At 39.3% G+C, this 27,572-nt stretch overlaps 2 protein-coding genes across 5 annotated transcripts in view; both read left to right on the top strand.

The window, feature by feature from the left end:
• The first annotated feature begins 1,007 nt into the window (after positions 1-1,007).
• Positions 1,008-4,667, top strand: LOC100256209 (transcription factor AS1). Its single transcript, XM_002266391.4, has 2 exons — positions 1,008-1,566; positions 3,278-4,667. The coding sequence occupies exon 2, from the start codon at positions 3,334-3,336 to the stop codon at positions 4,408-4,410; it is 1,077 nt and encodes a 358-aa protein (XP_002266427.1). The 5' UTR covers positions 1,008-1,566; positions 3,278-3,333; the 3' UTR covers positions 4,411-4,667.
• Positions 4,668-13,337: 8,670 nt separating this feature from the next.
• Positions 13,338-27,572, top strand: part of LOC100245881 (E3 ubiquitin-protein ligase PRT6) — a 36,666-nt gene continuing 22,431 nt past the window's right edge. For 3 of the 4 annotated variants that reach the window (XM_059739117.1, XM_059739116.1, XM_059739115.1), the window contains exons 1-4: positions 13,343-13,630; positions 14,315-15,427; positions 24,969-26,137; positions 26,244-26,384. In XM_059739117.1, coding sequence (XP_059595100.1) covers positions 13,565-13,630; positions 14,315-15,427; positions 24,969-26,137; positions 26,244-26,384 — 2,489 coding nt within the window. In that variant the 5' untranslated portion in view covers positions 13,343-13,564. Of the gene's footprint in view, positions 13,631-14,314; positions 15,428-24,968; positions 26,138-26,243; positions 26,385-27,572 lie in introns of all 4 variants that reach the window. The other variant, XM_059739118.1, reaches the window with a different exon arrangement.

Below are 27,572 nucleotides of genomic sequence, written 5' to 3'. Positions count from 1 at the left end.
ATGAGTCGCATAGACGGAAGAGCAGCTAAGCATATGATCGACACAGTCCAAACAACTTTTTATAACGGACGGTTAGATACTTCCCATTCCCAGAAAGAAAATTGCACACTGCACTGTACTGCACTGCTCTGCCATACCATCTATGTGATCTCCACTTCTCTCTCTAGTCACGTCGACACAGTTGTAGAGGGAGTTTTGGCTCAATTCCCTTTCCTTTTCTTAATAATACAAAAAAGTTGGAGAAAGAGGAAAAGCGCAGTGATATATCATTTTGCCCAGTCGATCAAAGTTTCAACTTTCAAGGTTTATGCTAATGGACGCCTCAATTTCGCCGGTTGACCAAACAGCAGCTTCTCATTTCTAAAACACCCCACCAGTCACCAGTCAGCCACCCACCATATCTTTTCATCCACTTCTTCCCATCAGCCCATGCCTCCCTCTGTTTTGCGGCATCTAGTAAATTATTATAAAATAATTTAAATTATACCGTTATATTTGTTGGCTTTATAAACCGTAATCAAATTGCCCGTACGATCATTTGTCTAACCATTCCAGAAAAGCTCCAATTATTTGAATCTTTCGAAAGTTGGCCGGCTTTGATTTTGAAAATGAATTTTTAGATTGTGACCAAATTAATTTTATCTGAGAATTTAAAAAGTAATTTAATTTAAACTTGTATGCGATTGTGGTGGTCCATGTACCTCAACATTTTAACTCCGATGCGAAGAGGTCTAGGGGACCACGGTGGTCTCAACTATTGTCAGAAGACTCAGAACTGGCTAACCCAGTACTGCCACGTGCAGGACTCATCTCATTACCCCGGCGGCATCAAATAAAGCGCTTAAATGACGCGCCCACACCTACATCCAAACAATCAAACTTTGAACGGTTGTATTTCGGATTCACTCGTGGACGAGATTCGACCGTCGTTTGCCCAAAGTCACAGCCATTTGATTGTAGATGTTCCAAGCAACGGAGTTAGTCGAGTGTATATTTACTCACGCCCGCGATACTCTGAGAGAGTAAAAGGGCCAACTGAAACCGCGAAATGACGGAAGGTGGCGCATTTTAAGCGCTGAAATCGAGCGTACGCCATTTCCCATTAATGTAAAGACACTCTCCTTGTCTCTCCTCCTCCTCCTCTCTCTCTTCCTGTGCTGCCATTCTGCTGGTGCGGTTTCTCTCTCCCTCTTTCTTTCCCGCACTCGGTAAAAGGGCTTGCGAGCTGGAAGCAGAAGGGGAGCTTACGATAGCACATTCCCTAAAATACGTCATCACGGACCTTGAATCTCGACCTGCCTTTTCTCCTCCCATTCGCGTGCCCTCCTTTTTCGCCCCTGTCACCTCCCTCTCTCTAGTCTAATCTCCATTCTTTTCTTCTTTTTGAAGCTCTCACATTTCCCCTCCTCTCTCTAACTAGCTTCTCCCTTCTCTCTCTCTCGCTCTAGGGTTTCATTCTTCACCCATTGTCCTTTTGATTCTGATTCCCTTTGATTTCGGCCTACTGAAGCAGGAGATGCGTCGAAGAAGAACCTCCGCTGTCTAGCCCTCTCTCTCTGATCTTCGGTTCGTACTTCTTTTTCAATTGGTTTTGAACTGATTTCGATTTTGCATACTAAACAATGTGTCACTGAAGAGTTTAATTTTGCAATCTACGATTTTTTTAGATTTTGTTTTGGCCTTACTGCGGTTTCAATCATCGGTCTTGTTGTCCTGATGCTTCGATTGGTAGCTGAAAAAGAATGTAGGAAAAGAAAATAAATTGACGCTTTGAAGCTATGTCTCCTTAGTCCTTAGTATAGCAACTGTGAAAGCGAAACTCGGTTCACTAAGATTTGTTATACTTTGTGGTTCAGTTGAGTTGAGTTCAAGAAGCAGAAAATATAGGCCTCAAAAATTTTCTTTTGTTTTTGTTTTAGTTTTGCCTGTTCTGTCGGCAACCTAACCGTGCAAAAATGATCAACTTTTGTAAAAATATATCCCCATTTTAATACAACAGATGCTGGAACTAATAAAACTGAAATAATAGTTATTGAATCTTGCTCTTGGAGAAAAAATTGCCCGTTTATGTATCAAGTTTTGTTTTAAACATGCTATTGGAGTTTCTGGTGGGCACTTTGGTCAGTCTCCATGGGTCTCATGGCCAGGTTGAGTTGGTACAGATCTAATACATACAAAATTTCTGAGTGCTAGATGATATCTTATTGTTAGTACTTAGTAATGTGTATTGTTGTCACCCAATTCGGGAGCATCCTATTGATTGCTAATGCACCGCTTACTGGTGCATAGCACAATCTAACTGTGGTGTCTTATTCAGCCATTAAATGTCTGCTCTATGTTGGTTTCTTATTTCCGGGCCTTTTTTTTCAAAAAAAATTTATTTTTATGTGCAGTGTAACAGGCTGCGTATATCGTAAATAGTGCCCAATTGTCCTAGTTTCTGACTTATAGTGCCTGTATCATGGCAAGTTTATATTTAAAACCGTTGTATGCACTCTAATTTTGATTTGTTGGTTGTTTTATACTTTAAACCATTTTGTGCACTCTAATTTTGGTTTACTGGGTTTTGATGCGGATTCAATAGTAGTGGTATTGGATTGTCAGTTAAAACTAAAGAAGTGGCATTTTCTCTCGTGGGTAATGAATTTTGCTGACTTCTAAAATCAGAGTCCTTTCTTTAGTCTATACCGAATTTATTGATAGCATTTGATAAAATCCAATCACACTTAGCAGTTGAGTTGTTAAATCCCCTATTCATTGTCATACTTGGGTACCACCTCAGTTGTGGTACAGTAGGTGATCACCTGCCTTTTTTTTTCTTGTTCAGTGTTAGTTATGCTGGAGGAAATATTGAAATGACTAGAAATCTATAGAATTGCTTAAAACTGTCCGAATTCCTCTATTACAAGAATAATCTGTAACCCCAACGTATTCCTCCTGATAAGACAGTTTTTTTTAATTTGTGTCTATATATGAAAAGATGATTTTGAGGCTGGTTGAGCTAGGGTAACACGAGATGCTGCTGGTGAAGGTTTTTGAGTTTTAGTTGTCTTTTACCTTATTCTTGAAAAGATGTTCATTTTTCTGTGCAGTTTAGTTGGGTTTTAGCTTTATCATTACCATTTAAGCTTCCCCTGCCATTTGATATTTTCCACTGCTTTATGTGTTTCGTTTCCATGCTAGTAAAGTGTCAACCCTTTGGATAATTTATAATTAACAATATTAGCTTTTCACAATTTGAGCAGATTAATATCTTACTCCCTTGTAAAATTTTCAGATACATTATGAAGAGTTTGAAATTGAGGCAATGGGCAGTGGCATTTGCATCTGGAAATGAAGGAGAGGCAGCGTTGGAGGGCTGAAGAGGACGCTCTATTACGTGCTTATGTGAGACAATATGGCCCGAGGGAATGGAACCTTGTGTCACAGCGTATGAACACGCCCCTTGGTAGGGATGCCAAATCTTGCCTAGAAAGGTGGAAGAATTACCTCAGACCTGGAATTAAGAAAGGATCCCTCACTGAAGAGGAGCAACGTCTTGTAATTCGTCTTCAGGCCAAACACGGCAACAAATGGAAGAAAATTGCAGCTGAAGTCCCTGGACGTACTGCTAAGAGATTGGGGAAGTGGTGGGAAGTGTTCAAAGAGAAGCAGCAGAGAGAGCAGAAAGAGAACAACAAGGTTGTGGACCCCATTGAGGAGGGCAAGTACGATCGGATTCTAGAGACTTTTGCAGAGAAGTTAGTGAAAGAGCGTCCTGCCCCAGCATTTCTGATGGCTACTTCAAACGGAAACTTTCTTCATCCTGATCCACCTGCTCCTCCCCCACCAACTCTACTTCCTCCTTGGCTTTCCAATTCCAACTGCACCTCCACTGTTAGGCCACCCTCCCCTTCTGTCACCTTAAGTCTCTGTCCCTCAACAGTTGCAACCTCACCGACAATTCCATGGCTGCAGCCAGAGAGAGGGCCAGACGCCACCCCGCTTGTTTTGGGCAACTTGCCACCCCATGGGGCAGTCCCCACGTCTGGAGAGAACTTACTGATTTCAGAGCTAGTGGAGTGCTGCAGGGAGTTGGAAGAAGGGCACCGAGCTTGGGCAGCACATAAGAAGGAGGCAGCCTGGAGGTTAAGAAGGGTTGAGCTGCAACTGGAATCGGAGAAAGCATGCCGAAGGAGGGAAAAAATGGAAGAGATAGAATCAAAGGTGAAGGCTCTTAGGGAAGAACAGAAGGCTACACTGGATAGGATTGAGGCTGAATACAGGGAACAGTTAGCAGGACTAAGGAGGGATGCAGAATCCAAGGAGCAGAAGTTGGCTGAGCAGTGGAGTGCAAAGCACTTGCGCCTTACCAGATTTATTGAGCAGATGGGATGCAGACCCAGGCTTGCCGAGCCAAATGGCCGGTGAGGAAGGTGTGTTGTCCACAGTTAGCACATCAAATCTATCCTCTTAGTTTGGATCAGCTGCTCTTGTTTCTTTTACATTTTGCTCTGCCTTTCTCTTTGTTACTTGTTCATTCTCCTCTGATAATCTATTATAGTTGTCGAGTAATAGTTACTATCCCCTGGACTGACTGAATGTTGGGGTAGCATTATCTAGTCCTGTTCTAATTTTCCACTCTCCTCTTAGCATGATGATAATTACGTCCCAATTTTTTATGGCAACCCTCTTGACCTGCTGCTTTGGAGTTGGTGGAAGGGTCGGTATGCTGGTTATATAATCCATGGGTGAACGGTTATTACCAGAACTGGCAAATACTAGTATTGGGAAAGCTATGGATTTTGTAGTGTTGGAATGCTTGTATTTATCATTTAGCTGCTACATGAAAAAATAACAGAGTTGAATGAAAGCTGCTGCAGCTTCGAATGGAGGGATGTGAAGAACCTGATCTTTCTAGAGCACTGAAGTTCTAGTTCTAGCCTGTGTAAATTTTGCATCTTCCATAGTATCTGCTTTCCTTTTTCAACCTCAAAGTCCAATAGAAAAACCCATCCATTTGAAACACAAAACATTTCGTTGACAAAATTCATGTTTCCACAAATATGTTTTATAGTCCCTGCCCCCGACTTTTTCCATAAAAAGAAGGTGCAAGCTTCATCCATTGGGCCCAATGTTGAAAAGGAATTTCTAGGGTCATTTGGGTTATGTGGAAAGCTCGAGCTGCGGTATGCTATGATAGAATAAATGTGGACCGACAATATATTAAACATTGTCCAGGATTAATCTATCTTTTCGCATGCAATGTATGATTTAATCTTGAGTATGGGCCACCTAATGTGTAGAGCCCAATACCATCACGGACTTTAGATGATGGGCCTAAGGCCCGTGAGGCCCAATAACCAATGGGTATGGTCCCTAAGGCAGGAGGGTATAAAAAGGATTTGGCTTGTGTCTTTTGAAAGAATCACATCCTTTTGAAAGAACAAAACCGCTCTCTCTTCCGCTCCCATTGCCTGAGAGAATTCAGAGAAAGGTGGTGCCCTCCATCAGCCTTAGAAGATCCATACCGTCTTCATCAAAAGCGTCAAAATGGATTCAGGTTCCATTTTCCCCAAAACCATATTCAAGTTTTCAAAACGGGAATCAAACAGATCCAGGACCCTTTAATGGATCCTAAACAAAATAATAATAATAATTTGAACATTGAAGGCGCTGTTCATGCACCTTGGAGGCACGCTGCAGGCACCGTTCAGGGCGCTACTTCGGTGTCATTCCTGACGCCGTTCAGGCGCCATTAGGAGCGCCGTTCAGGCACTCTTTGATGCAGCGTTCAAGCGCTATCTGCAGCGCTGTTGGAGGCGTCGCCAGATCCGCTGCAACGCTGGTGGCACGCTGGAGGCGCACCTTCAGGCGCTGTCTCCGGCGAAGGGCGCCATTGGGAGCCATTGTGCGCGCTGGGTGCGCGCTGCGTGCGCGCTGCAGGCGCGGCCTCCGACTCCGTTCCGGGGGGGGCGCTTCAGGCGCTGGTGGTGCGCCATTCAGGCGCTGGTGGTGCGCCATTCAGGTGCGCTGCAGGGGTGGCCTCTGACGCCGTTCCGGGGTCGTACTCTGAGGCTCCACTTCCAGCATCGTCTCCACCGCCATTTAGGGCGCACTGCTGTTGGAGGCCAACGCCATGAATGGCGTTTTTTGTTTAAAAAAAAAAAAAAAAAAAAAAAAAAAAAAAAAAAAAAAAAAAGGACACCAGTGGGTCTCGAACCCACAGCCACAAGGTTTTCAACCTTGTGCTTGACCAACTAGGCTATGAGACCTTTTATGTTCTTTTTGAATTTTGTACTATTATATAACTATAGTTTTGATGAATTTTTTGTATTCTTTTTCTAGAATTTATTATTTCTTGTTGCGTTTATGTTTAATGCTTCAAATTGAATAGATTATCTATATATTTGTTGCCAAAGTGACTTATATTACACAATTTTATTCATTTTGAAGTATGAAACATGGTATTATTGTATAAAATAATTGGCCCAAAGGAAGATTATTTTTTATATGATAATAAATAAAGAAATCATAAATATATGACATATAATGTTTATCTTGCATTCGATATGTTAGTCCAAAGACAAACATATTGTTTTTCAGTTTTATTGTCAATATTTATGAATTAATTTTGTATGAGGATATCAATTACAAGTTAATATTTTTGTCCAAAGACTGAATATTAATGTTTGTGCTAGGTATCTTGTATGATGTATATTTATTCATGTATGTATGATGCTTATGTGACTAATTGTGAGCTTTATTATTATGAATTCAGCATCTTCTATATCTGCAAATGTTAATAACATTCCTGTGCTTAATGGCACAAACTTCAAGAAATGGAAAGAGCACGTTATAATTGTGCTCGGGTGCATGGATTTAGACTTTGCATTAAGGGAGGATCGCCCTTCAGATCTTACTAGTGCCAGCACTGCTGAGCAAAGGTCTACTATGGAAAAATGGGAGCGATCCAATCGCATGAGTCTAATGATTATGAAGCACTCAATTCCAGAAGCAATAAGGGGTGCAATACCTGAGGAAACACAAGCCAAGGCATTCTTGGACCAAATAGCAAACCGATTCGCTGCAAACGAAAAGGTTGAGACAAGCACTATTCTTAGTAAGCTTGTCTCTATGCGGTATAAAGGGAAAGAGAATATCAGGGAGTACATTATGGAAATGTCTAATCTTGTGACGAGACTCAAGGCACTAAAGTTAGAGTTGTCAGAAGACATACTCGTGCACTTGGTCTTGATCTCTCTGCCTACACAATTCAGTCCATTCAAAATCAGTTATAATACACAAAAAGAAAAATGGACTTTGAATGAGCTTATTGCTCAATGTGTGCAAGAGGAAGAGAGATTGAAGCAAGAAAAGATAGAAAGTGCTCACTTGGCTTCCACATCTCAGGGATTTGGTACCAACAAGAAAAGAAAGAGGGACAATAAAGGAAAACAAACTGCAGTTTCTGGGACATCAAAGCAAAAGGAGCAAAAGGAGCAAAAGAAACAAGATAAGGAGATCACTTGTTTCTTTTGCAAGAAGGCTGGTCATATGAAGAAGACATGTACCAAATACGCTGCTTGGCGTGAAAAGAAAGGTACACTTCTCAACTTTGTTTGTTCAGAAATTAATTTAGCTGTAGTGCCTACTGACACTTGGTGGATAGATACGGGTGCAACTACTCACATAAGTGTCACTATGCAGGGTTGCCTAAGGAGCCGAATGCCAACTGATGGTGAAAGATACATCTATGTGGGAAATGGCAACAAGGCTGCAGTCAAGGCTATTGGTCTTTTCAGATTACAGTTAGACTCTGGATGTACATTGGATTTGGAAGAGATTTTTGTAGTACCGTCGTTTAGACGAAATTTAATTTCTGTTTCATGTTTGGACAAATTTGGATATTGTTGTTCATTTGGAAATGGAATGGTTAGTCTTTATCTAAATTCAAATATTATTGGTACAGGTAGTCTAACAGACAAACTATATAAATTGAACATAAAGGCCACTAATGGAAATGAAACCTTGCATTCAAGTAATTATGGCATTAAGCGAAAATTAATGAATGAGAATTCATCAATGTTATGGCACAAGCGTTTGTGTCATATTTCAAATCAACGAATTCAAAGGCTTGTGTCAGAAGGAATTCTTGATCCACTTGATTTCTCAGACTTTCAAGTCTGTATAGAGTGCATTAAGGGAAAACAAACAAATATGAGGAAAAAGAATGCCAATAGGTGCAGTGACGTCTTGGAATTGATACATACAGACATTTGTGGTCCATTTCCTACCCCTTTATGGAATGGACAACAATATTTTATCACTTTCATTGACGATTACTCGCGTTATGGCTATCTTTATTTGATTCATGAAAAGTCTCAGTCATTGGATGTGTTCAAGAATTTCAAAGCTGAAGTTGAGAACCAACTAAGCAAGAAAATAAAAGCCGTCAGATCTGACCGTGGAGGTGAATATTATGGTAGATATGACGGATCCGGAGAACAACGTCCAGGGCCATTCGCCAAATATTTAATGGAGTGTGGTATCGTTCCTCAATACACCATGCCAGGGACTCCGAGCCAAAATGGTGTAGCAGAGAGGCGAAACCGTACTCTTAAGGATATGGTAAGAAGTATGATTAGTCATTCCACCTTACCAGAATCACTTTGGGGCGAAGCCATAAAAACTGCAGTTTATATTTTGAATAGAGTACCAAGCAAAGCAGTAGCCAAAACCCCATATGAGTTATGGACTAGCAAGAAACCTAGTATTAGGCACTTGCATGTCTGGGGTTGTCCAGCTGAAGCTAGGCCTTACAAGCCAAATAAAAAGAAATTGGACTCCAGAACAGTGAGCTGCTACTTTGTAGGGTATTCTGAAAGGTCAAGAGGTTTCAAATTTTATGATCCCTCAACTAGATCCTTCTTTGAAACGGGCAATGCTAAGTTCATTGAGGATGTTGAGTTAAGTGGGAGAGAGCCATTAAGAAAGGTGGTCTTTGAAGAGGAATTTGTTAATATTCCTATTATTACGACTGGACATGGTCATATTATGTTTAATGACACTATTCAGAATGTACAGTCGATAACAGGGATTCAAGACACACCTGAGATTCCTCCTACTCAAGTTATAGAACCGATTCAAGTTCATCAAGAGGTAACTCAACAACCTCAAGAACCTCATGTACAAGTGCCACTAAGGAGATCCACTAGAGAAAGGAGAAGTACAATTTCAGATGATTATGTTGTATATCTCCAAGAACATGAGTTTGACATGGGTCTGGAAGACGATCCAATTTCAGTAAGTCAAGTCAAACAAAGTTCTAATTCTGAAAAGTGGATAGAAGCCATGAAGGATGAGATGAAATCAATGAAAGACAATGGTGTTTGGGACCTAGTAGAGTTGCCTAAAGGTGTAAAACCGATTGGTTGTAAATGGATTTTTAAAACCAAGCGGGATTCAAAAGGCAATATTGTTAGGTATAAGGCACGCCTAGTTGCAAAAGGTTTCACTCAAAAGGAAGACATTGATTATAAGGAGACATTTTCACCAGTTTCATCAAAGGACTCCTTTAGAATCATCATGGCACTTGTAGCTCATTATGATTTAGAGCTACATCAAATGGACGTTAAAACTGCGTTTCTTAATGGCAACATTGATGAGACAATATACATGGTGCAACCGGAGAACTTTGAGTCTAAAGATTCAAAGCAACTTGTATGCAGATTAAAAAGGTCCATATATGGTTTAAAGCAAGCATCCCGACAATGGTACCGAAAGTTTGATCAAGTGATTACTTCATTTGGTTTTAAAGAGAACACTGTTGATCAATGCATATACCTTAAGTTCAGTGGGAGCAAATTCATTATCTTGGTGTTATATGTTGATGATATTCTACTTGCAAGCAGTGATGTGGGACTTTTGCATGAAACCAAGCGATTTCTGTCTAGTAAATTTGACATGAAGGATCTTGGTAATGCATCTTTTGTGCTGGGTATACAGATCCATAGGGATCGTTCAAGAGGTATACTTGGGTTATCACAAAAGGCCTACATCGATAAAGTGTTGAGTAGATTTGGCATGAGCAATTGTGCACCAGGAGACACGCCTGTAGCAAAAGGCGATAAGTTTAGTTTGCACCAATGTCCGAAAAATGAACTTGAGAAGAAAGATATGGAGAGATTTCCCTATGCCTCGGCAGTAGGAAGTCTCATGTATGCACAAGTTTGTACGCGTCCGGATATTGCGTACATTGTTGGAATGTTAGGCAGATATTTAAGTAACCCAGGTATGGATCATTGGAAAAAGGCAAAACGGGTTATGCGGTATTTACAAAGAACTAAAGATTACATGCTCACATACCGTAGATCAAGTCACTTAGAGATCGTGGGATATTCGGATTCCGATTTCGCGGGATGTCTTGATAGTAGGAGATCCACTTCAGGCTACATCTTCATGTTAGCTGGAGGAGCAGTTTCATGGAAAAGTGTTAAACAAACACTTGTTGCTTCTTCTACCATGGAGGCAGAATTCATAGCCTGTTACGAAGCATCAAACCATGGGATATGGCTACGAAATTTTGTCACTCAGTTACGAATAGTTGATGGGATTGAGAAACCATTGAGAATCAACTGTGATAATAAGGCCGCAGAATTATATTCTAAGAACAACCGAAGTTCGTCAAAGTCCAAACACATTGACATCAAGTTCTTGGTTGTGAAAGAGAGAGTTCAGAGTCTTCAAGTATCGATTGAACACATAAGTACAAACTCCATGATTGCTGATCCACTCACTAAGGGTTTGCCACCCAAAGTATATCATGAGCACGTCACACATATGGGTGTTGTACACATTGATGATGTGTCAGAATAGTGGGAGTTTGTATTTAGATTTTGTGTTTATTCTCTTGATGTGATATTATGTTGTGTTATCTGTACAGACCTTGATTTTAAAGACTATTGTATTTGAACACTCTGAATTGAAATGATGACTTTCAGAAGCAGTTTAGCATCAAGTGTTGAAAGTGTTATTTGACTATCTTTTAGTCATAAAATAGGACCAATTGGAAATAGACATATTAAAGATCATATTCTATGTAATTTCCATGCTACACATCCATACTTGATCCATGTTGCTAATTTGGTTAATGTTGTGATTGATGATAGGTCAAGTTATAATTATGATTAACGAAGGCCGCTTTAATCCTATGTTAGCATAATTAGTAGACCGGATTGTTTAAGGATATTTTGAATAAGATAGCAAAGATGAGCTCAATAAAGTACTATCATGAACATTGTTTGTAATATATATGTGGTCCAAGTGGGAGATTGATAGAATAAATGTGGACCGACAATATATTAAACATTGTCCAGGATTAATCTATCTTTTCGCATGCAATGTATGATTTAATCTTGAGTATGGGCCACCTAATGTGTAGAGCCCAATACCATCACGGACTTTAGATGATGGGCCTAAGGCCCGTGAGGCCCAATAACCAATGGGTATGGTCCCTAAGGCAGGAGGGTATAAAAAGGATTTGGCTTGTGTCTTTTGAAAGAATCACATCCTTTTGAAAGAACAAAACCGCTCTCTCTCCCGCTCCCATTGCCTGAGAGAATTCAGAGAAAGGTGGTGCCCTCCATCAGCCTTAGAAGATCCATACCGTCTTCATCAAAAGCGTCAAAATGGATTCAGGTTTGTTCATTCCCTATCTAGAGATCATAGCATGCTTTTAGAATTGATATATGCGTATATATCCTGCATGTGTTTTGGGTGATAATGGATTATGAAATCTAACATGCTAGTCTTTTTTAAGAGTGTTTCTACTGCAGTAAACAGTGAAGTGTTCAGAATTGGAAACAAATTCTTTCGAACTTGGAAATAGGCTTCATTCTAAGGTGCAGCGACTGAAATTTCTATGTAAATGAAACTTTTTTGTTATCGGAATTTATGAATTTTTTTTTTCGTACAAAATAGGATGGCAATGTCCTCCGATTCTAGGTATTGGACGTAATGATTAGAAAATGGGTGAAGTTTCTCCTAGGACTGCTTAAATCCTAAAATAAGGTTAATCATAATGATTAAATGTCAAATGCATAACCAAGATGTGCTTCAGGGAAAGATGCCAACGAGGCAATAACGTTCCAAACATTTTTTCTTTGCTCTCAAAGGGCTGACATAAAGGCATAATTGTGAAATTTTATTTTACGGTCATGGATCCATCAGTGGATTTTAAAATACATATGTTGAAACAGGGTTCAATTTAGATATATGGCAACCGTTTTTGATAATAACTTTTTGTTTTTCATAAAAAAAAAACTTTAGAGAAATTGGTTTTTAAGATTATTTTTAAAAATAATTATATGGACATATAGAATAATTAAAAATAAAATATTAGATATAAAAAATTATTTTTTAAATATATTTAAAAGTACTAAAAATATTTTAATTTATAAATAAAATTTTATTATATGAAGCATCATAAAATAATTTTTAAAAATTATTTTTTAGAATTGTGCAGTTGTTACACAACACGGGTGAGACATCCCATTTTGTAAAAATAACCTTTTATTTTTGCAAAACAAGAAGAATACCATTTTGATCCTGAGGTCATATTTATTATTTCCAACATAACATATGGGGTTACTTTTTCCAGTGGAGAATATTTTGATCTAAATATATCATAATCTAATGTCAAAGTTAAGAATTTTGAGAAGTGTAGGCAAAGGTAGGAATTTTGAGAAGTTTATGATGACGTATAGTCAGTGTTTTAGAATATAAAACATTGGCTGGGACAATTTGATATATATAAATAATATAGAATTGAGTTGGGCTTGGGTCGGGTCTTCCATTACTCCAAGATTCAAGATTATCGCTAGTTTTTGCAAACTAAATGGATGCATGCACTTACAATGAAGATGCGCGACGGTTGTAGAAGAAGAAATTAATGCAATGCAACAAAGTGCACATGAGAGTAGAAGTCGATGTCGGTGCATCGTGACCATTTTCATCTGAAATAAATGTAAGATATCCAGTAGTCAATTTCCATAATGCAATTCTCGATCGTAATTTCACAATCACCCAGAATGCAGTATCTCTCTCATTGACAAGGCCCTGTCATTGATCAAATTCCGGACTAGGTTCATCCGCAGCCATTTTAGTCTTTGGTTTGATCCGGCTGATGAGTCGGAGTGGGCCTCTGCCCAGCCCACCAAAATGCACCACACATTTAATGTTTATCAAAAAATGGAAAATTCATTTATAAATTATAATGACTAAACTTTCAAATTCTTATTATTATTAAAAAAATAAAAATAAAAACATTGACACAGAAGCGGCAAGTGATATATCCCACCTATAAATGTAGGCGAACCGCCTCAAGGAGAGAGAGAGAGAGAGAGAGAGAGGGAGGGTGTATGATGGTAGGGAGACAGCGGAAAAGATATTAATTAGAAGTGACGAGGGAGTCGAAGAAGATCTACTAGGGTTTGTGAAATCTGAGAGTGCAAACCTGGGGAGTGAAAGCCGTGGATACAGGTACTGTTGTTGCGCCGATTGGCTGCTCTGTTACTTGTCCGGCATGGATATGGACATTGATTCGCCTGCTGAATCCAATTCCCTCCCCCCTCGCTATCGTATTGTACAGGTTCACTTTCTATTCTCCCTTTTATCCTTTACGCTACAAAATCATCCATTTTTTTTTTATGAGATTGGGAAACTTCTACTTGAATTAGCCTTTATACAGCGGGGTTGGTGTTCTATTTTGGGGTTTCAGCAAGTGTTAGATCGTAATTTGGTTTCTGAATATGGTTGTCGCAGTCCAACTCAAGATTGTGAAATATAAACTGGTTTTTCTGCAGCTCCTATTTGCAGTTTACATTGCTTTTCTGTCCTATCCAATTGCATGATTTTTTTTTTATTTTTTTTAAACTAAGGGGACTCTATTTTCCCCCTTTTTTGGTATGAAGATTTTATTGTGAAGCTTGTTATGAGTTTGTGGGGTCTCTTAGTTTATTTGAAACACAAGTCTCTGTTTACCTACGAAATGAGGAAATCTTTCCCTAGAACAAATTTCCACCAAAAACAGGCAGAAGCTAAAAAGGATTTTTAACTCAGAAAACTTAAGAGGGGCCTCTGCAACATTATGCATAGAAATTGTCTCTTGTTTTTTTTAAAAGCCCAGTGCATTGGATTTCAGTTTTTAAACAATGGTTGCATCTTTATGTTCTGAGAATTATGTAGTCCGTCGTCTAATTGTCTTGTTATATGATAAACTCTGGGTTATTTGTGGAAGTAGATCTTCACATGAGGCATTTTAATTCTATTCCAGAGGCTTAGTCTCCAAGGAGTTCCTGAGGAGCATCTTGAGCGGCTTGAGCCTGGTTTAGTTGCTTATGTCAAGGAGAACAAATTTCGGGTACCAGAGCTGGTATCTGCCATCTTACCCACTGAGGAGGAAGTGTTGGAGGCGTATAAAGAATGTAAAGCAAGTTCTAAAGAAGACTTGGTGAGCCCAACCATGACAGAACAATTCCGTGAAAGTATGCGTTTGTTACAGTGGTTGATGTTCTATGGTGAACCACTGAGTGCCTTAAATAAACTTGCCAAAATAAGTACTGGTCAACGTGGTGTTTGTGGGTCTGTTTGGGGCCATAATGATATAGCATACCGCTGCCGAACATGTGAACATGACCCAACATGTGCAATTTGTGTCCCTTGTTTCCAGAATGGAAACCACAAGGACCATGATTATTCTGTTATATATACGGGTGGTGGCTGTTGTGATTGTGGGGATGTGACTGCATGGAAACGTGAGGGCTTCTGTTCAAAGCATAAAGGTGCAGAACAGATACAGCCCCTGCCAGAGGAGTTTGCTAAATCTGTAGGACCTGTTTTGGATGCGCTACTTGTTTGTTGGAAAAACAAACTATTGTTTGCAGAAAATGCATGTCAGGAATACCATAAAGGGAGTGATCGCATTGGGGAATTCAAGAAGGTTGCAAATGAGCTAACATTTGTGGTGGTTGAGATGCTTACAGAGTTCTGTCAGTACAGTGAAAGTTTGCTCAGTTTTATTTCAAAAAGGGTGTTTATATCAGATGGTTTATTAGATAGTCTGGTGAGGGCGGAGAGGTTCTTGAGTAAAAGAGTCACAAGGAAACTCCATGAACTGCTTCTGAAATTGCTGGGGGAACCTGTATTTAAATATGAATTTGCAAAAGTATTTCTGAGTTATTACCCGATTCTTGTAAATGAAGCCATAAAAGGGTGCAGTGATTCTGTTTTCAAGAATTATCCACTACTATCTACATTTTCCGTGCAGATTTTCACAGTGCCAACTCTAACTCCACGTCTTGTGAAGGAAATGAATCTGCTGGCTTTGCTGATGGGATGTTTAGGAGACATTTTCTGTTCTTGTGCTGGAGAGGATGGTCGATTACAGGTAATGCATTGATTTTTATTTCCTTTTACCAGTTCTAGACCGTTATACGTTGAAGTAACATCAATCTGGGATCCTTAACTTGTTCAGCTTACTGTATTTCTTGATTTCTATTAAATCTCGAAAAGAGTGTTTTGGGTCATTTTGGGTCAGTTTGAATATATTGTATTTGTATTTATCTTCTGTGATTCCTGTACAAATATGCAGCTTCTCATGATTATGTGGAGCTGTATATTTTTAATCATGTGCTATACTTGTTTCCTCATTATAACATTTCATGAGGCTGCTTAGGATAGTGATAAAGATCTGAACTCATAAAAAAAAAAAAAAACCAGAAATAGTGAAAAGTCCCAAGGCAAGACTTTGATCCAATATAATGACTTCTTGTGGTGAATATTCTAGATTTTCTTTGAACATTGTTTGGTGTCAATCTACTCTAGATTTTACTTCTAGCAACTCTAGCCTCTATAAGGTGATTGCCATTGGTGAAGTGGTTTTCCAGGCTACTAAGTTTATTTATTTATTTTATCAGAAACAGAGATATATTGTACATTGATAAATAGATCAAGAGAAGGATGAGAGATCCTCCCCACAAAATACAAGATCTAATCAGAATATGACTCAAACTCCTCCACCATACATGGAAACCTATACAAAAATTAGTCCAATTATGACTATAAATCAAGACTGAACAAGCTCCTCTCATTGTTGTCTACCCCTTTTTAATTATAAACCAAATGCCAATTAAGTTGAATAGCATTGAGAGGAATTCTTTTAAACACAGTGGTACAAGAAGTCCATAAGGAGGAATAAAAGTAACGTAGATCCCACAAAGTCTCTACCATCCTCCACTTTTTTTAAAAAATCCTAGCATTTCTCTTGCCTCACAATCCAAGGCAAAGTGAGGCAAGCAATTGGCTAAAGGGTCTTGCCTCTAGTGGAACTCCCAAATCCTCTTAAAGTGATGGGCAAGATATTGCGAATGCTATTGGGTGGAACCCAAACCATCTTGGTTATGTTGAATGACTTGTGCTGTAACCCCAGAGTTGTTGAGCAATGTAAAAAAAGATAATTAGTCAATTCTCCATTCCCTATACATAAGATGTACCAATTAGGGCTAATGGATTTGTAAGGTCTTCTCAATTGTAACATGTCATTGATGCTCACCTTCTTATGCGCCACTATCCATGCGAAAGCTGTGACCTTAGATGGGACTTCTGATTTCCAAACAAAATTGGTTAGAAAGAAAGGACTTGGATTTGATAACTTGGACAAGGCCAAAAAGAAAGATTTTACTGAAAATAGACCTGAATAGGAAATAAACCAAGTCCCTGTATCTAGGACAAAATGAGACAAGTGCACTAGGGTGAGTGAAGACCTAAGTCTTTCAAGATACTCAATTTCCAAATCCATGAGGTTGTGACAAAAGTTGATGTTCCGAGACAAAGAAGAAGAAAGTGATAATTCTATGAAGATTTGGAAATTGTGAACAAGTTGAGAAGTTGTTCTTTGACTAGTTGACTAGTTGCTCAATTATCTTCTAGTAACAGCTTAATTTATATTTCCAGATTCTTAATATTTTCAACTTCATTACAGAGAAGAGGGAGGGAACAACCTATTATTACTCTTCTAATTCGTCATCCTTTCTGGAGTTATGTAGGAAAATGATAAATTAAAATGTCCTGTGTGTTCAATTTTGTTTTGTTTATTTAAACTGAATATAATTCATTGTGGGGTTCAGTCTACCATATTTGTGATTGTCTCTCCTACTGTGTTTGTTTAGAATTATCTTATGATAGGGAGCTATGGAATAAAAGATCACCCTGCAGATGATATTCTCAGGTTTTGCCATTCTTGGCAGTTGGTTGCCAGACTTGACAAAACCCTCAGCCACCTGGGATGGTGCACAACCATTTTTTTTTTTAACAGCACTGTGTTTCAAGAAGTCAGCCCATGCCATTGGGCTTAAATGAGTACCTACCACCTGATCTCCTTGATTTAGAGCTGGGTCAAGCTGGCCCAAACTCTGTTGTTTGTAATTTTTATTCCCAGTATTTTATTGTTTTCGTCTAACAACATGAATTTTTTTTGGAACCTACCAAGGAGCTGTTTTTTCAAATTTAATTTTTGATGTTCAGCTTTTTGATGTCATTTGACAATTGCAAAAACGTCTCTTCTACATTAATTTTAATGTTAAAATATTATTCTCTCCCTTGTTACATAAGAACTTCTTAATGGTTGCAAAATTTGAGAGTTGGCAGCATTATGAATAGGAAAATATTATAGTGGTGCCTTGTTCACCTTTTTTTTAAAAATAAAAATAAAAATAAAAAGTCATGGTCACGATCTGATTTGTGCACCTATGGTATGGTACTTGATAGATGTGAACGACCGATATTTTCAGGCTGCCTAGAGTTTCCTCTTGTCTAATGAAGTTTGTCAAACCTATTTAAATTTTGCATTGCTTATGTCAATTGACACAAGGGTGTTAACCTTGCTCTAATGACAATGTTGTTATTGTGTTTTTACACACCATTACTATTGCCAACAAATTAGCTTCTTGTAATTGTTGAACTTATAAGAAATTTCTGTTCATTGAAGTGAGGCAGCCACTTGTACATTCTCTAGTGTCTTTAAATAGAATTAAAGAAATCTTTTTATACATCCAGTGTACTTGTGCAGGCCTCCTTTGTTAGGCTCTTATAATGAAGTCTTTTTGCCTATGAAAAAGAATAAAAGAAAAGTTCAGTTTTGAACGTGGTTGTGGGTGGTAATGTATGCATGCCAGTTCAATTTTCAAAGCTGTACTCAGACCAATCATTTAAGGATTCCCTTGTTTGTAACCTATACTAGTCATCTCGAGGGTTTCTGCAAGGTGGTGTTCAAACTGGTTCTCCATCCTTGATAGACTTCATTGAGTGGTTGTGCTTAAGTAATTAGAACGTGGTTGTGGTCATAGTTTTAAAAGGCGCAAGGCGCACCTAAGGGGCAAAATTCTCTTATTACAGCTTAGGTGTAAGGTACAACAGAAGACATCCCTATGCTTTGGGTTGCCTTTTAAACACCCTTTATCTAATATATTTTTTTGTGGGTTTATCTATCAAAAAAAACAAAAAAAAACAGAAGACATGTGCTTGAATGAAGTGAAACGTGACTTGAGATGCATATCAATTTTGCAAAGTATGATTCAAAATCTAATCAAATCAATAAAAAATTTAAGATTCCAAACATTTACAAAAAGTATTCAATAGAAGAGTGATGAAATTATGTTTTTTTGATGAATAAAAAACAATATATTAAAAAGAAAAAGGCACATCAAGGACACGCCCCAAAATATACAGATAGTATACAAGAGAAAGAAAAAGGAACCCCTTAAACAGAGCCTAACCAATTCACAAAATCCACAAAGGAAGGGGGGCCAGAGTAAAAAAAAACCCCTTAGTCCACGCCCAAAGGTTAGAAAGGAAAAACGATTTACACCCTTGAATCAAATGACCCTTATTTTCAAAAACCCTAATGTTTCTTTCCTTCCAAACAATCTAAAAAAGACACAAAGGAGCTGAAAATCACATTTTCTTCCTCTCCTTTTCCACACACGGCCCAAGCCACCCCAATAACACCTCTCTAACTGAATAAGGGGCCACCCATGAAACCCCAAAAAGGGAAAAAAGTAAGTTCTATAAACTTCTTGCTAGCTCACAATGCAAGAGGATGTGATCAATAGACGTTTTCTCTGAAAGGCACAAATAACATCTATTAGCCAAAGAGAACCCTTTCCTCTGAATACGATCCAAGGTTAAGACCTATTTCCACGTAGCCTTCTAAGCAAAAAAACTCACCCTTGGAGGCACCAAAGAGTTCCAAATAACTCTTGTAGGAAAATCCCCTAGTCTTTCCGATTCCAAAGCCTTGTAGAGAGACGTGATAGAAAAACTTCCGTTTTTTGCCTTTGTCCAAACTACTTGATCTTCCACATCACTATAAACCCTCCTCCCTTGTAGCCTTAAGAGAAATCGCTCCACCTCGAACACTTCCCAATTCCCAATGATTAAGTCGCTTAGAGAACCTAGGAGCCCACTCTCCCCCTCCAGAATGGCTCCACACATCCTCCACCCAAGCTTCTTTAGCCAAGGATATAGCAAATAAGGAGGGAAAAGAAATACACAAAGGATCGTCTCCACATCACTTGTCTTTCCAAAATCTAACTCTCCTACCATTCCCCATAGAATAAACCATATTGTCGCCTATCACATCCTAAACTCTCCTAATCGCTTTCCATAGACCAACCCCAAAACTACCTCTCACAACACATGACCGCCATCCGCCCTCTTCTTCCCCATACTTCCCATAAATAACTTGCTTTCACAAAGCCTTCCTCTCCACCGCAAAACGCCATCTCCACTTACATAAGAGAGCCTTATTCAACAACGTCAAATTCCTCACACCCAAACCACCCTTTTGTTTATCTGAGCAAACAATAGACCAATCTACTAAATGAGGCTTTCTTCTCCAGGGCCCCACTACCCCAAAGAAAACCCTTTTGGATCCGCTCCAATCTCATCAACCTCACACTTGGCATATAAAATAGGGACATACAGTAGATAGACATACTGGATAAAGTGCTCCGGATCAAATTTAGTCTAACCTTTTTGGAGATATACTGCCTTTTCCAAATGGAAAGTCTCTTCCTCAGCCTTTCCTCAACCCTGTCCCAAATTGCCACCTCCTTGAAACAAGCACCCAAAGGAAGACCCAAGTAAGAAGATGGAAACGTGCTAACCTTGCAACCAAACTCAAGAGCCAAATCCTCTACATTCTTCACTCTCCCCACCGGAATGATCTCACTTTTGTCCAAATTCACCTTCAACCCTGACATGGCTTCGAACCACATAAGAAGCCAACTCAAGTAGGACACCTAATCAAGAGAAGGCTCACATAATACTAAAGTGTCATCTGCGAACAACAAGTGAGAGATCTCCGTTCCCGCACCTCCTCTACCACTAAACCGCCACCTTGGCTAAAATCCTCCCTTCCTCGCTCTCTTCAACAAGCAACTGAGAGCCTCCATGACAATTATGAAAAGGTAAGGAGATAAAGGATCCCCCAGTCTCAAGCCCCGAGAACTTGGGAAGAAACCAGAGAGGGTTCCATTAGAAAGGACGGAGAAGCTGACATACCAATACACCACTGGATCTAACTAATCTACTTAGCTCCAAAACCCATTCTTTCCAACAACTAAATAAGAAAACTCCAATTTACATGGTCGTACACCTTCTCAATATTCAGCTTACAAAGGATGCCACCACCCCCACTTTTCTGCAACGAATCAATAGCCTCATTCACAATCAACAAGGCATCCAAGATTTGCCTTCCCTCCATAAAAGCATTTTGGGACTGGGAAACTATTTTACCTATCACCTTTTTAAGCCTATTAGCTAGCACCTTTGCTAACAACTTGTAAAAACTGCCCACCAAGCTTATAGGCTTAAAGTCCTTGAGATCTTCAACTCCCCCTATCTTAGGAATTAAAACCAGAAAAAAGGTATTAATGCTCTTGACAAACCTGCCCTGATCATGAAAATCCTTAAAGAACCCCATAACTTCCTCCTTCAGAAAACTCCAACTGAATTGCCAAAACGCCATTGAGAAACCATTAGGACTAGGAGCTTTATCTCCATGGAGGTCCGAGAAAGCACCAAAAACCTCTTCCTCATAGAAGGGAGCCTCTAGCATTGCTGCATCTTCCCTTTCAAGGACCCCAACCTGCAGCTCATTACACCTGGGCCTCTACTCCTCTATTTCTAACAAAAAAGAGTGGAAAACCTGAACCACTCCATCTTTGATGACACGCTCTTCCGTTACCCAAGTCCCATTTATCTTGATCTTCACCAAAAAGTTGACCCTCTTATGTGCATTGGCCATTTTGTGGAAAAAACCAATATTTTTGTCTCTCTCTCTCTCAGCCATAACTTTCTAGACTTTTGCCTCCAAGAGGTCTTTTCCATTATCACCCACTTTTTATACTCCTCCAAAGCCCGCTTTATGAGATTTTGCTCTTTTGCAAGCAACTCCCTGTCCCCTTCTACATAATCCCTAAACACCATCATATTAAGGCTGATTCTTTTCTAGCAGTGATATTTCCAAACACTTCTATGTTCCAAGTCTTCAAGCTAGCCTTAAGCGCTTTAAGTTTTTCCGACAGGGTGAAACTGAAAGACCCTCTGAACTGGAAACTCATTCACCAACTCCTTAACAAATCCTTAAAACCGTCTTCCTTTAGCCACATATTTTCGAATCTGAAAGGGAAATGACCTTTTTCTCGCTCCTCCGCCGTCCAACAAGATTGGACAATGGTTAAAAACAGGTCTAGGAAAAAGACTTTGAACTGCCCCACTGAAATAACACTCCTAATCCTCAGAAACTAGAAATCTATCCAACCTTGACTGTAATTGATTATTCAAACCGCCCCCCCATGTGAAAGACCCCCACTGTAAAGGGAGATCCCATAATTCCAAATCCTCAATGACCTCCGAGAATCTTCTCATTGCTGAAGACACTCTTAAAACATTGTTCATCTCTCTCACAAATCTAATAACATTAAAATCTCCTTGTATGCACCATAGATCTTGCCACAAACCCCTGATAGTCCCCAACTCTTCCCAGAAATCTTCCCTAAGCCTCCCAACAGAAGGGCCATACACCCCTGTAAAAACACAACAAAAGCCATCCTCCACATTCTTAAACCGACAAGAAACTGAAAAATAGTCAATTTCCATTCCAGTCAGCTCTAAAACCCTACTATCCCAAAAGACTAATACCCCCTCTGCCATACCCTAAGAATTAAGAGCGCCCCACTCCAGGTGCCTACCCCCAACGACGGAACCAAACTACACGACAGACTTTGGATTTTGGTTTCCTGAAGACAAACCAAATCCATTTTCTGAGCCTTGACTATAGATTTGATGATCCTTCTTTTATAGCTATCATTTGCCCCTCTCACGTTCCAAGAGAGGATTCTTAACTTCATTTACCCTCGGAAACTGAACCCCCCTCTTTCTTAGGAGAGAGCTTTTTCACTTCCTGAACTTTTAAGATTAATAGAACACTCCAACCTTCTAAGTTCCCTTTCAGACCTTGAGGATTCAACCTTAACCCTTTTAGACCCAAACCACTGGTTCTTTTGTTCTTTCCTCAAAATCCATTTCTTGAGCAAAGCTAGAATTTCCTCCTCAAATCTCGTGGTTGGCATGCCTAGAAAGTCACTAAACTGAGCAAGGCAAGGCGATTTCCACTCCTCAGTTGACTCTGCACACTCAAGCCGCCTCTTGAAGTTGCTTTCCTCAGGGTTTGTCTCACCTACCACAACCAAAGCCCTTTTGTACCCAGAAGAGGTCGACGCAGCACTCCCGTCAGCCAAAACTACACTCAAGAGGACAAATACTCACATCCATTTCAACCGCCTCTGCCCCCAAGCCACAAACATGACTGCAGTCCCCTTTCGCAGCCTTTTTCTGACAAGAAGGAGAAAAAGAAGAGAAACCCCGTACCTCCCCGAAGCACCAAAGGAAAGGAATGAGAGGAGTACCTTGTCGCTTCAGCTTGGAGAGCCTCATCGGTGCCTGAAATCCAAGTCGAAGGCGACTTGATCAACTCCGTCGGGACAGTCTCTGTTGCTCTATCGCCCCAGACGAGAAGCCCTAAAGGGTTAACCACCCTCCCACTAACCTTCTCCCTAATAAAAGAAGGGCCACACCCTTGGGCCCAGCCCAACTCACCATCTTCTCCAACAGCAAACCCACTCACCCTCTGGGCCTTTTGCAACAAAGATGGGCCTTCCCACATCGGCCCATTTCCCCTCTCTAAGCCCACGATCTCCTCCAAACAGTCTCTCCTGCCAACTGAATTCCCCCTGCCACCGCCACCAAAATCTTCTCCATCTACAACAACTTTTTGAACACAACAGTTCGAACTTTCACCAAAATGGCCACTCTTCCCTCCAGAGTTCGACACGCCTTCCCTACCAGTTTGCAACAGAAATAAGTCTTTCTCCACAGCTATACCCGTGTGTGATCCAGCACCCTTGTCACCCTTGACCTCCAATTCTAGCGGCTCATTGCTGCAACTTCTCGGAACAACCATGGAAAATTTTAGGGGGACTTCCCACCACAATTGGATCGAATAGCTCGAAGACCCAACAACTAGCTGCAATGAAGCGGGTAGACTTCTCCCATTCAACCTCACTAGGATCCTAGCACACTGCAATTCAAGCTCCTCAATAGAGATGTCAAAGGACTTGGATTCCACTGCAAACCAACACCTCTCCATATGCAACAACCAGCCAATAATATACACTAAGAAACACAAAAGTTGGAAGGGAGGAAAATCCCTAACAAGAAACTATCACCAAGGGGGTACTTGTTTTGGTAGCTAAATCTTATGAATTCAAGCTTCCGATTTCTGAGGTTTTCTTTTCCTTTGAGCCACCCAAGAGATAACAATTGAGTGATGAAATTATGTAAATTTCAATAATTAGAAATTTCAAGAATAAAAGTGTTAAAAAAAAAGAGTAAAGTCAACAAGGTGCTCCTCTTCAATGAGGTGCATGTCTTAGCAAGAAAGGTGCTATAACTAAGGAGTGGTTGCACCTTGAACCTAGGCATGCTTAAAGTGCGCTTTTAAAACTATGGTTGCAGTTGTTGTTGTTGTTTTTTTTTTAGATGCATACTTCCTGTGTCCTATGTGTGCAAAAAAAAAAAAAAAAAGAAGGAATAAGACCAAGGTTGGGCCTGTACAGCTTGGACTTGATTTTGGGTCCAGAATTGAGTCTAGGTGCAACTTCCTTTTGCTATGATCTTTGTGCAGCTCCCCCCTATACCTTCTTTGAGCAGGGGATGTGACTTTTAGGTTGAAGACTTAACTTGAAGTTAATTTTAATGTAAAATTTTTTGATGAAGTGACTCCATCTTTTTAAAAAGTATTTTTTTTTTCCATGCAGCCAACGAGAAAAGCATCCCAAAGCTTGATATCCAATGTAAAATAACTATTTTCCATCAGAAATAGAACCTTTATGATTAAGTAACCGAGTTAAATCCCCAGTCTGTTTTTCCTCTCCTGGATGATCCATTTCAATTGAGTTGATGTTCTTTGATTGAGAATGTTATAAATTGCTTTTGTTTGTTTCACATATTTCTCCCCTCTAGGATTTTACTTTAATCTTCTCGATGCCTTTCTAATCTGTAGTTTTAGTTGCTCATTATGTTTGTTTCCCATTTTTACCTATCTCAAGTAGTTGGGATTATGTTTGCTCATTATGTTCCTTTTGTTTTTTGCCTATAAGCATCTGTTGTATACCTCCTGTATGCTTTGGGTTAGCCGTTGGGTGCCCTTTTATTTATTTATTAATATACTCTTTTCTGTGTTTTTGCCTATAAAAAAAAAAGTAGTTGGGATTAAAGTTCCCCTCCTCTCTCTTTCCTCTGTTTTGTGTTTTTCTCTCTTCATTTTTGAGTTAAGAGTAGAATTGTTGGTTATTTTGCTTTCACAGGTTACCAAGTGGGGAAATTTGTATGAAACCACTCTTCGTGTAGTTGAAGATATTAGGTTTGTTACAAGTCATGTTGCTGTACCTGAATATATAACCCATGACCAGCGAGATGTCCCTAGAACTTGGATGAAACTCTTGGCTTTTGTGCAAGGGATGAACCCTCAAAAGAGAGAAACAGGTCTCCACATAGAAGAAGAAAATGAGAACATGCATTATCCTTTTGTTTTAGGTCACTCTATTGCAAATATTCACTCTCTCTTGGTGGCGGGTGCATTTTCTGGTTCCAAATCTGAAGAGACTGATATTGAGATACTTTTCAACGCACAAAAGCAAGATTTGGATGATGAAGAAAGCCTAAGACATTCAAAAGTAGGACGGCTTTCCCGGGAAACCTCTGTTTGTGGTACAAAATTCAATGAAGCAAAATCTGATTGCCAACTTCTAATTCCTGCCTCCGTTACATGGTTGATATTTGAGTGCTTAAGGTCTATTGAGAATTGGTTGGGAGTAGATAATGCATCTGGATCTCTTTTTAATGTGTTATCTCCAAATACCAGCAGTGTCTGTGCTAGCAATTTCTTAGCTTTGAAGAAAACATTATCTAAGATCAGGAAGGGCAAATATATTTTCAGTAAATTTACCAGTTCAAATGAAGCTCAAGGTAGGCAAAGTCTGTCACTTGATAAAACTGCACAACCCATAGGGCAAGACAGAATATCAATCATGACTGGTAAAACTGATTCAGATAATGCCTGTTACCCTGCAGGTTTTGATGATATTACCATGGAAGGAGAATTAGATGCCCTACGGGTTCTGAGTCTATCAGATTGGCCAGATATACTCTATGATGTTAGTTCACAGGATATATCTGTTCATATTCCTTTACATCGATTGCTTTCTTTGCTTTTACAAAAAGCATTGAATAGATGTTACGGTGAAGCTACTGAGCCATATATGATCAGTGCCAGTGCTGCTAATCCACTTCCAGATGTTTATAGCGATTTCTTTGGGCATGTTCTAGGAGGTTGCCATCCTTATGGGTTTTCTGCCTTCATTATGGAGCATCCTCTGCGGATTAGGGTATTTTGTGCTGAGGTTCATGCTGGAATGTGGCGGAGGAATGGGGATGCTGCTCTATTATCATGTGAGTGGTATCGTTCAGTTCGCTGGTAAGTAAACTATTCTTGCCTGTGAAAAAAAAAATCTGGGTCCCCATTTTACACTTATGCAAAGGTTCTGAGCCTCTCTTCTTTTTATTTTGGTTCTTTTCTACAGGTCCGAACAGGGTTTAGAGCTTGATCTGTTTCTGCTGCAGTGCTGTGCTGCATTGGCTCCAGCTGATCTTTATGTTAATAGAATTCTAGATCGCTTTGGGTTGTCAGAGTACCTTTCTTTGAATCTTGAACAGTCTAGTGAGTATGTAACTAATCTTGTTAACTTCTTCTCCAATAACATTTAGATAATCTTATAGTCATATGATGTGTTTACCAGTCCATCCCCTAGAACATTGTGAGTATGCTTTTTAAGATTACTATTGGTGTTTATTTGATTTATTCCTGATTTTTTTTGCATATTTTGTGCATATTTAGATTAGTTGACTATGTAAATTAGGGAAGTTGTAATTTAGAAGATTTGTAGGAAAAATTTTAGGGATAGGTCAGCTGTCTTATTCTATTTCCATTTATTGTACAAGTTTGAAGGTTGTATATGTATTTGTACTAATTTTTCAAAGAAATATAAAATGATTTTATTTTCCAACATGGTATTATAGCTGAAAAAAGGTTTCTGGTAGGTTTTTTTTTTCTTCATGGCCTTCATTGCCAAGCTTTGTCTATCATATTCACAACCTTCTATTGCCATCAACCCTTAGTTATTGCCATCAACCTTCTATTGACTTCTAGTATTCTTCATTCTTAACACTTTGATTATTGATTCAGGGGCAACTGATCACATGACTAAAGAGTCTAATGTTTTTCTATCCTACATTCCATGTTCTAGTACAAATTGCTAATGGATCTTTGACTTCTATTAGTGGTAAAGATAATGTTTCAGTCACTCCCAATATCACTCTTTCATCTGTTTTGCATGTCTCAAATGTCTTGTAACTTATTGTCTATTAGTAAATTAACAAAATCTCAAAATTGTTGTGTAACTTTCTTTCCCACTAATTGTGTGTTTTAGGACCTAACTACGGGGAAGATGATTGGTAGTGCTAAAGAGAGAGAGGGTCTCTATTACTTGGTTATTGAGTAGCAAGGAAAGATTCAAGCTTATCAAATAAAAGGAAATATAGAAAAAGGAGGTAGACAACATACAACTGGCAGCATGAAAAGAAACTGACGTCATTAAACCAGCAGTAGCAGAAAATGCTACTGAACATGGTGGTGTAGAGGAGGTAGACAACATACAACCAACAACAAGAAAAGAAACTGACATCATAAAACCAATAGTAACAGAAAATGCTGATTTAGACTTGATGGTTTACTCTTAGGAAGGCAAGGCTACCAATGCCAGAGCAAGATCCAATCTCTCTTACACACGACCAGTCATCAACTCTAGAATTAGGTATATCTAATCCTTCTAATCCCTCTCTTCTTAATCATT

Source organism: Vitis vinifera, chromosome 8 (assembly GCF_030704535.1).
Source record: "Vitis vinifera cultivar Pinot Noir 40024 chromosome 8, ASM3070453v1".
Classification (NCBI taxonomy): Eukaryota; Viridiplantae; Streptophyta; class Magnoliopsida; order Vitales; family Vitaceae; genus Vitis; species Vitis vinifera.
Note: the sequence above shows the minus strand (reverse complement) of the source record. Positions and strands in the feature narration are given on the sequence as shown.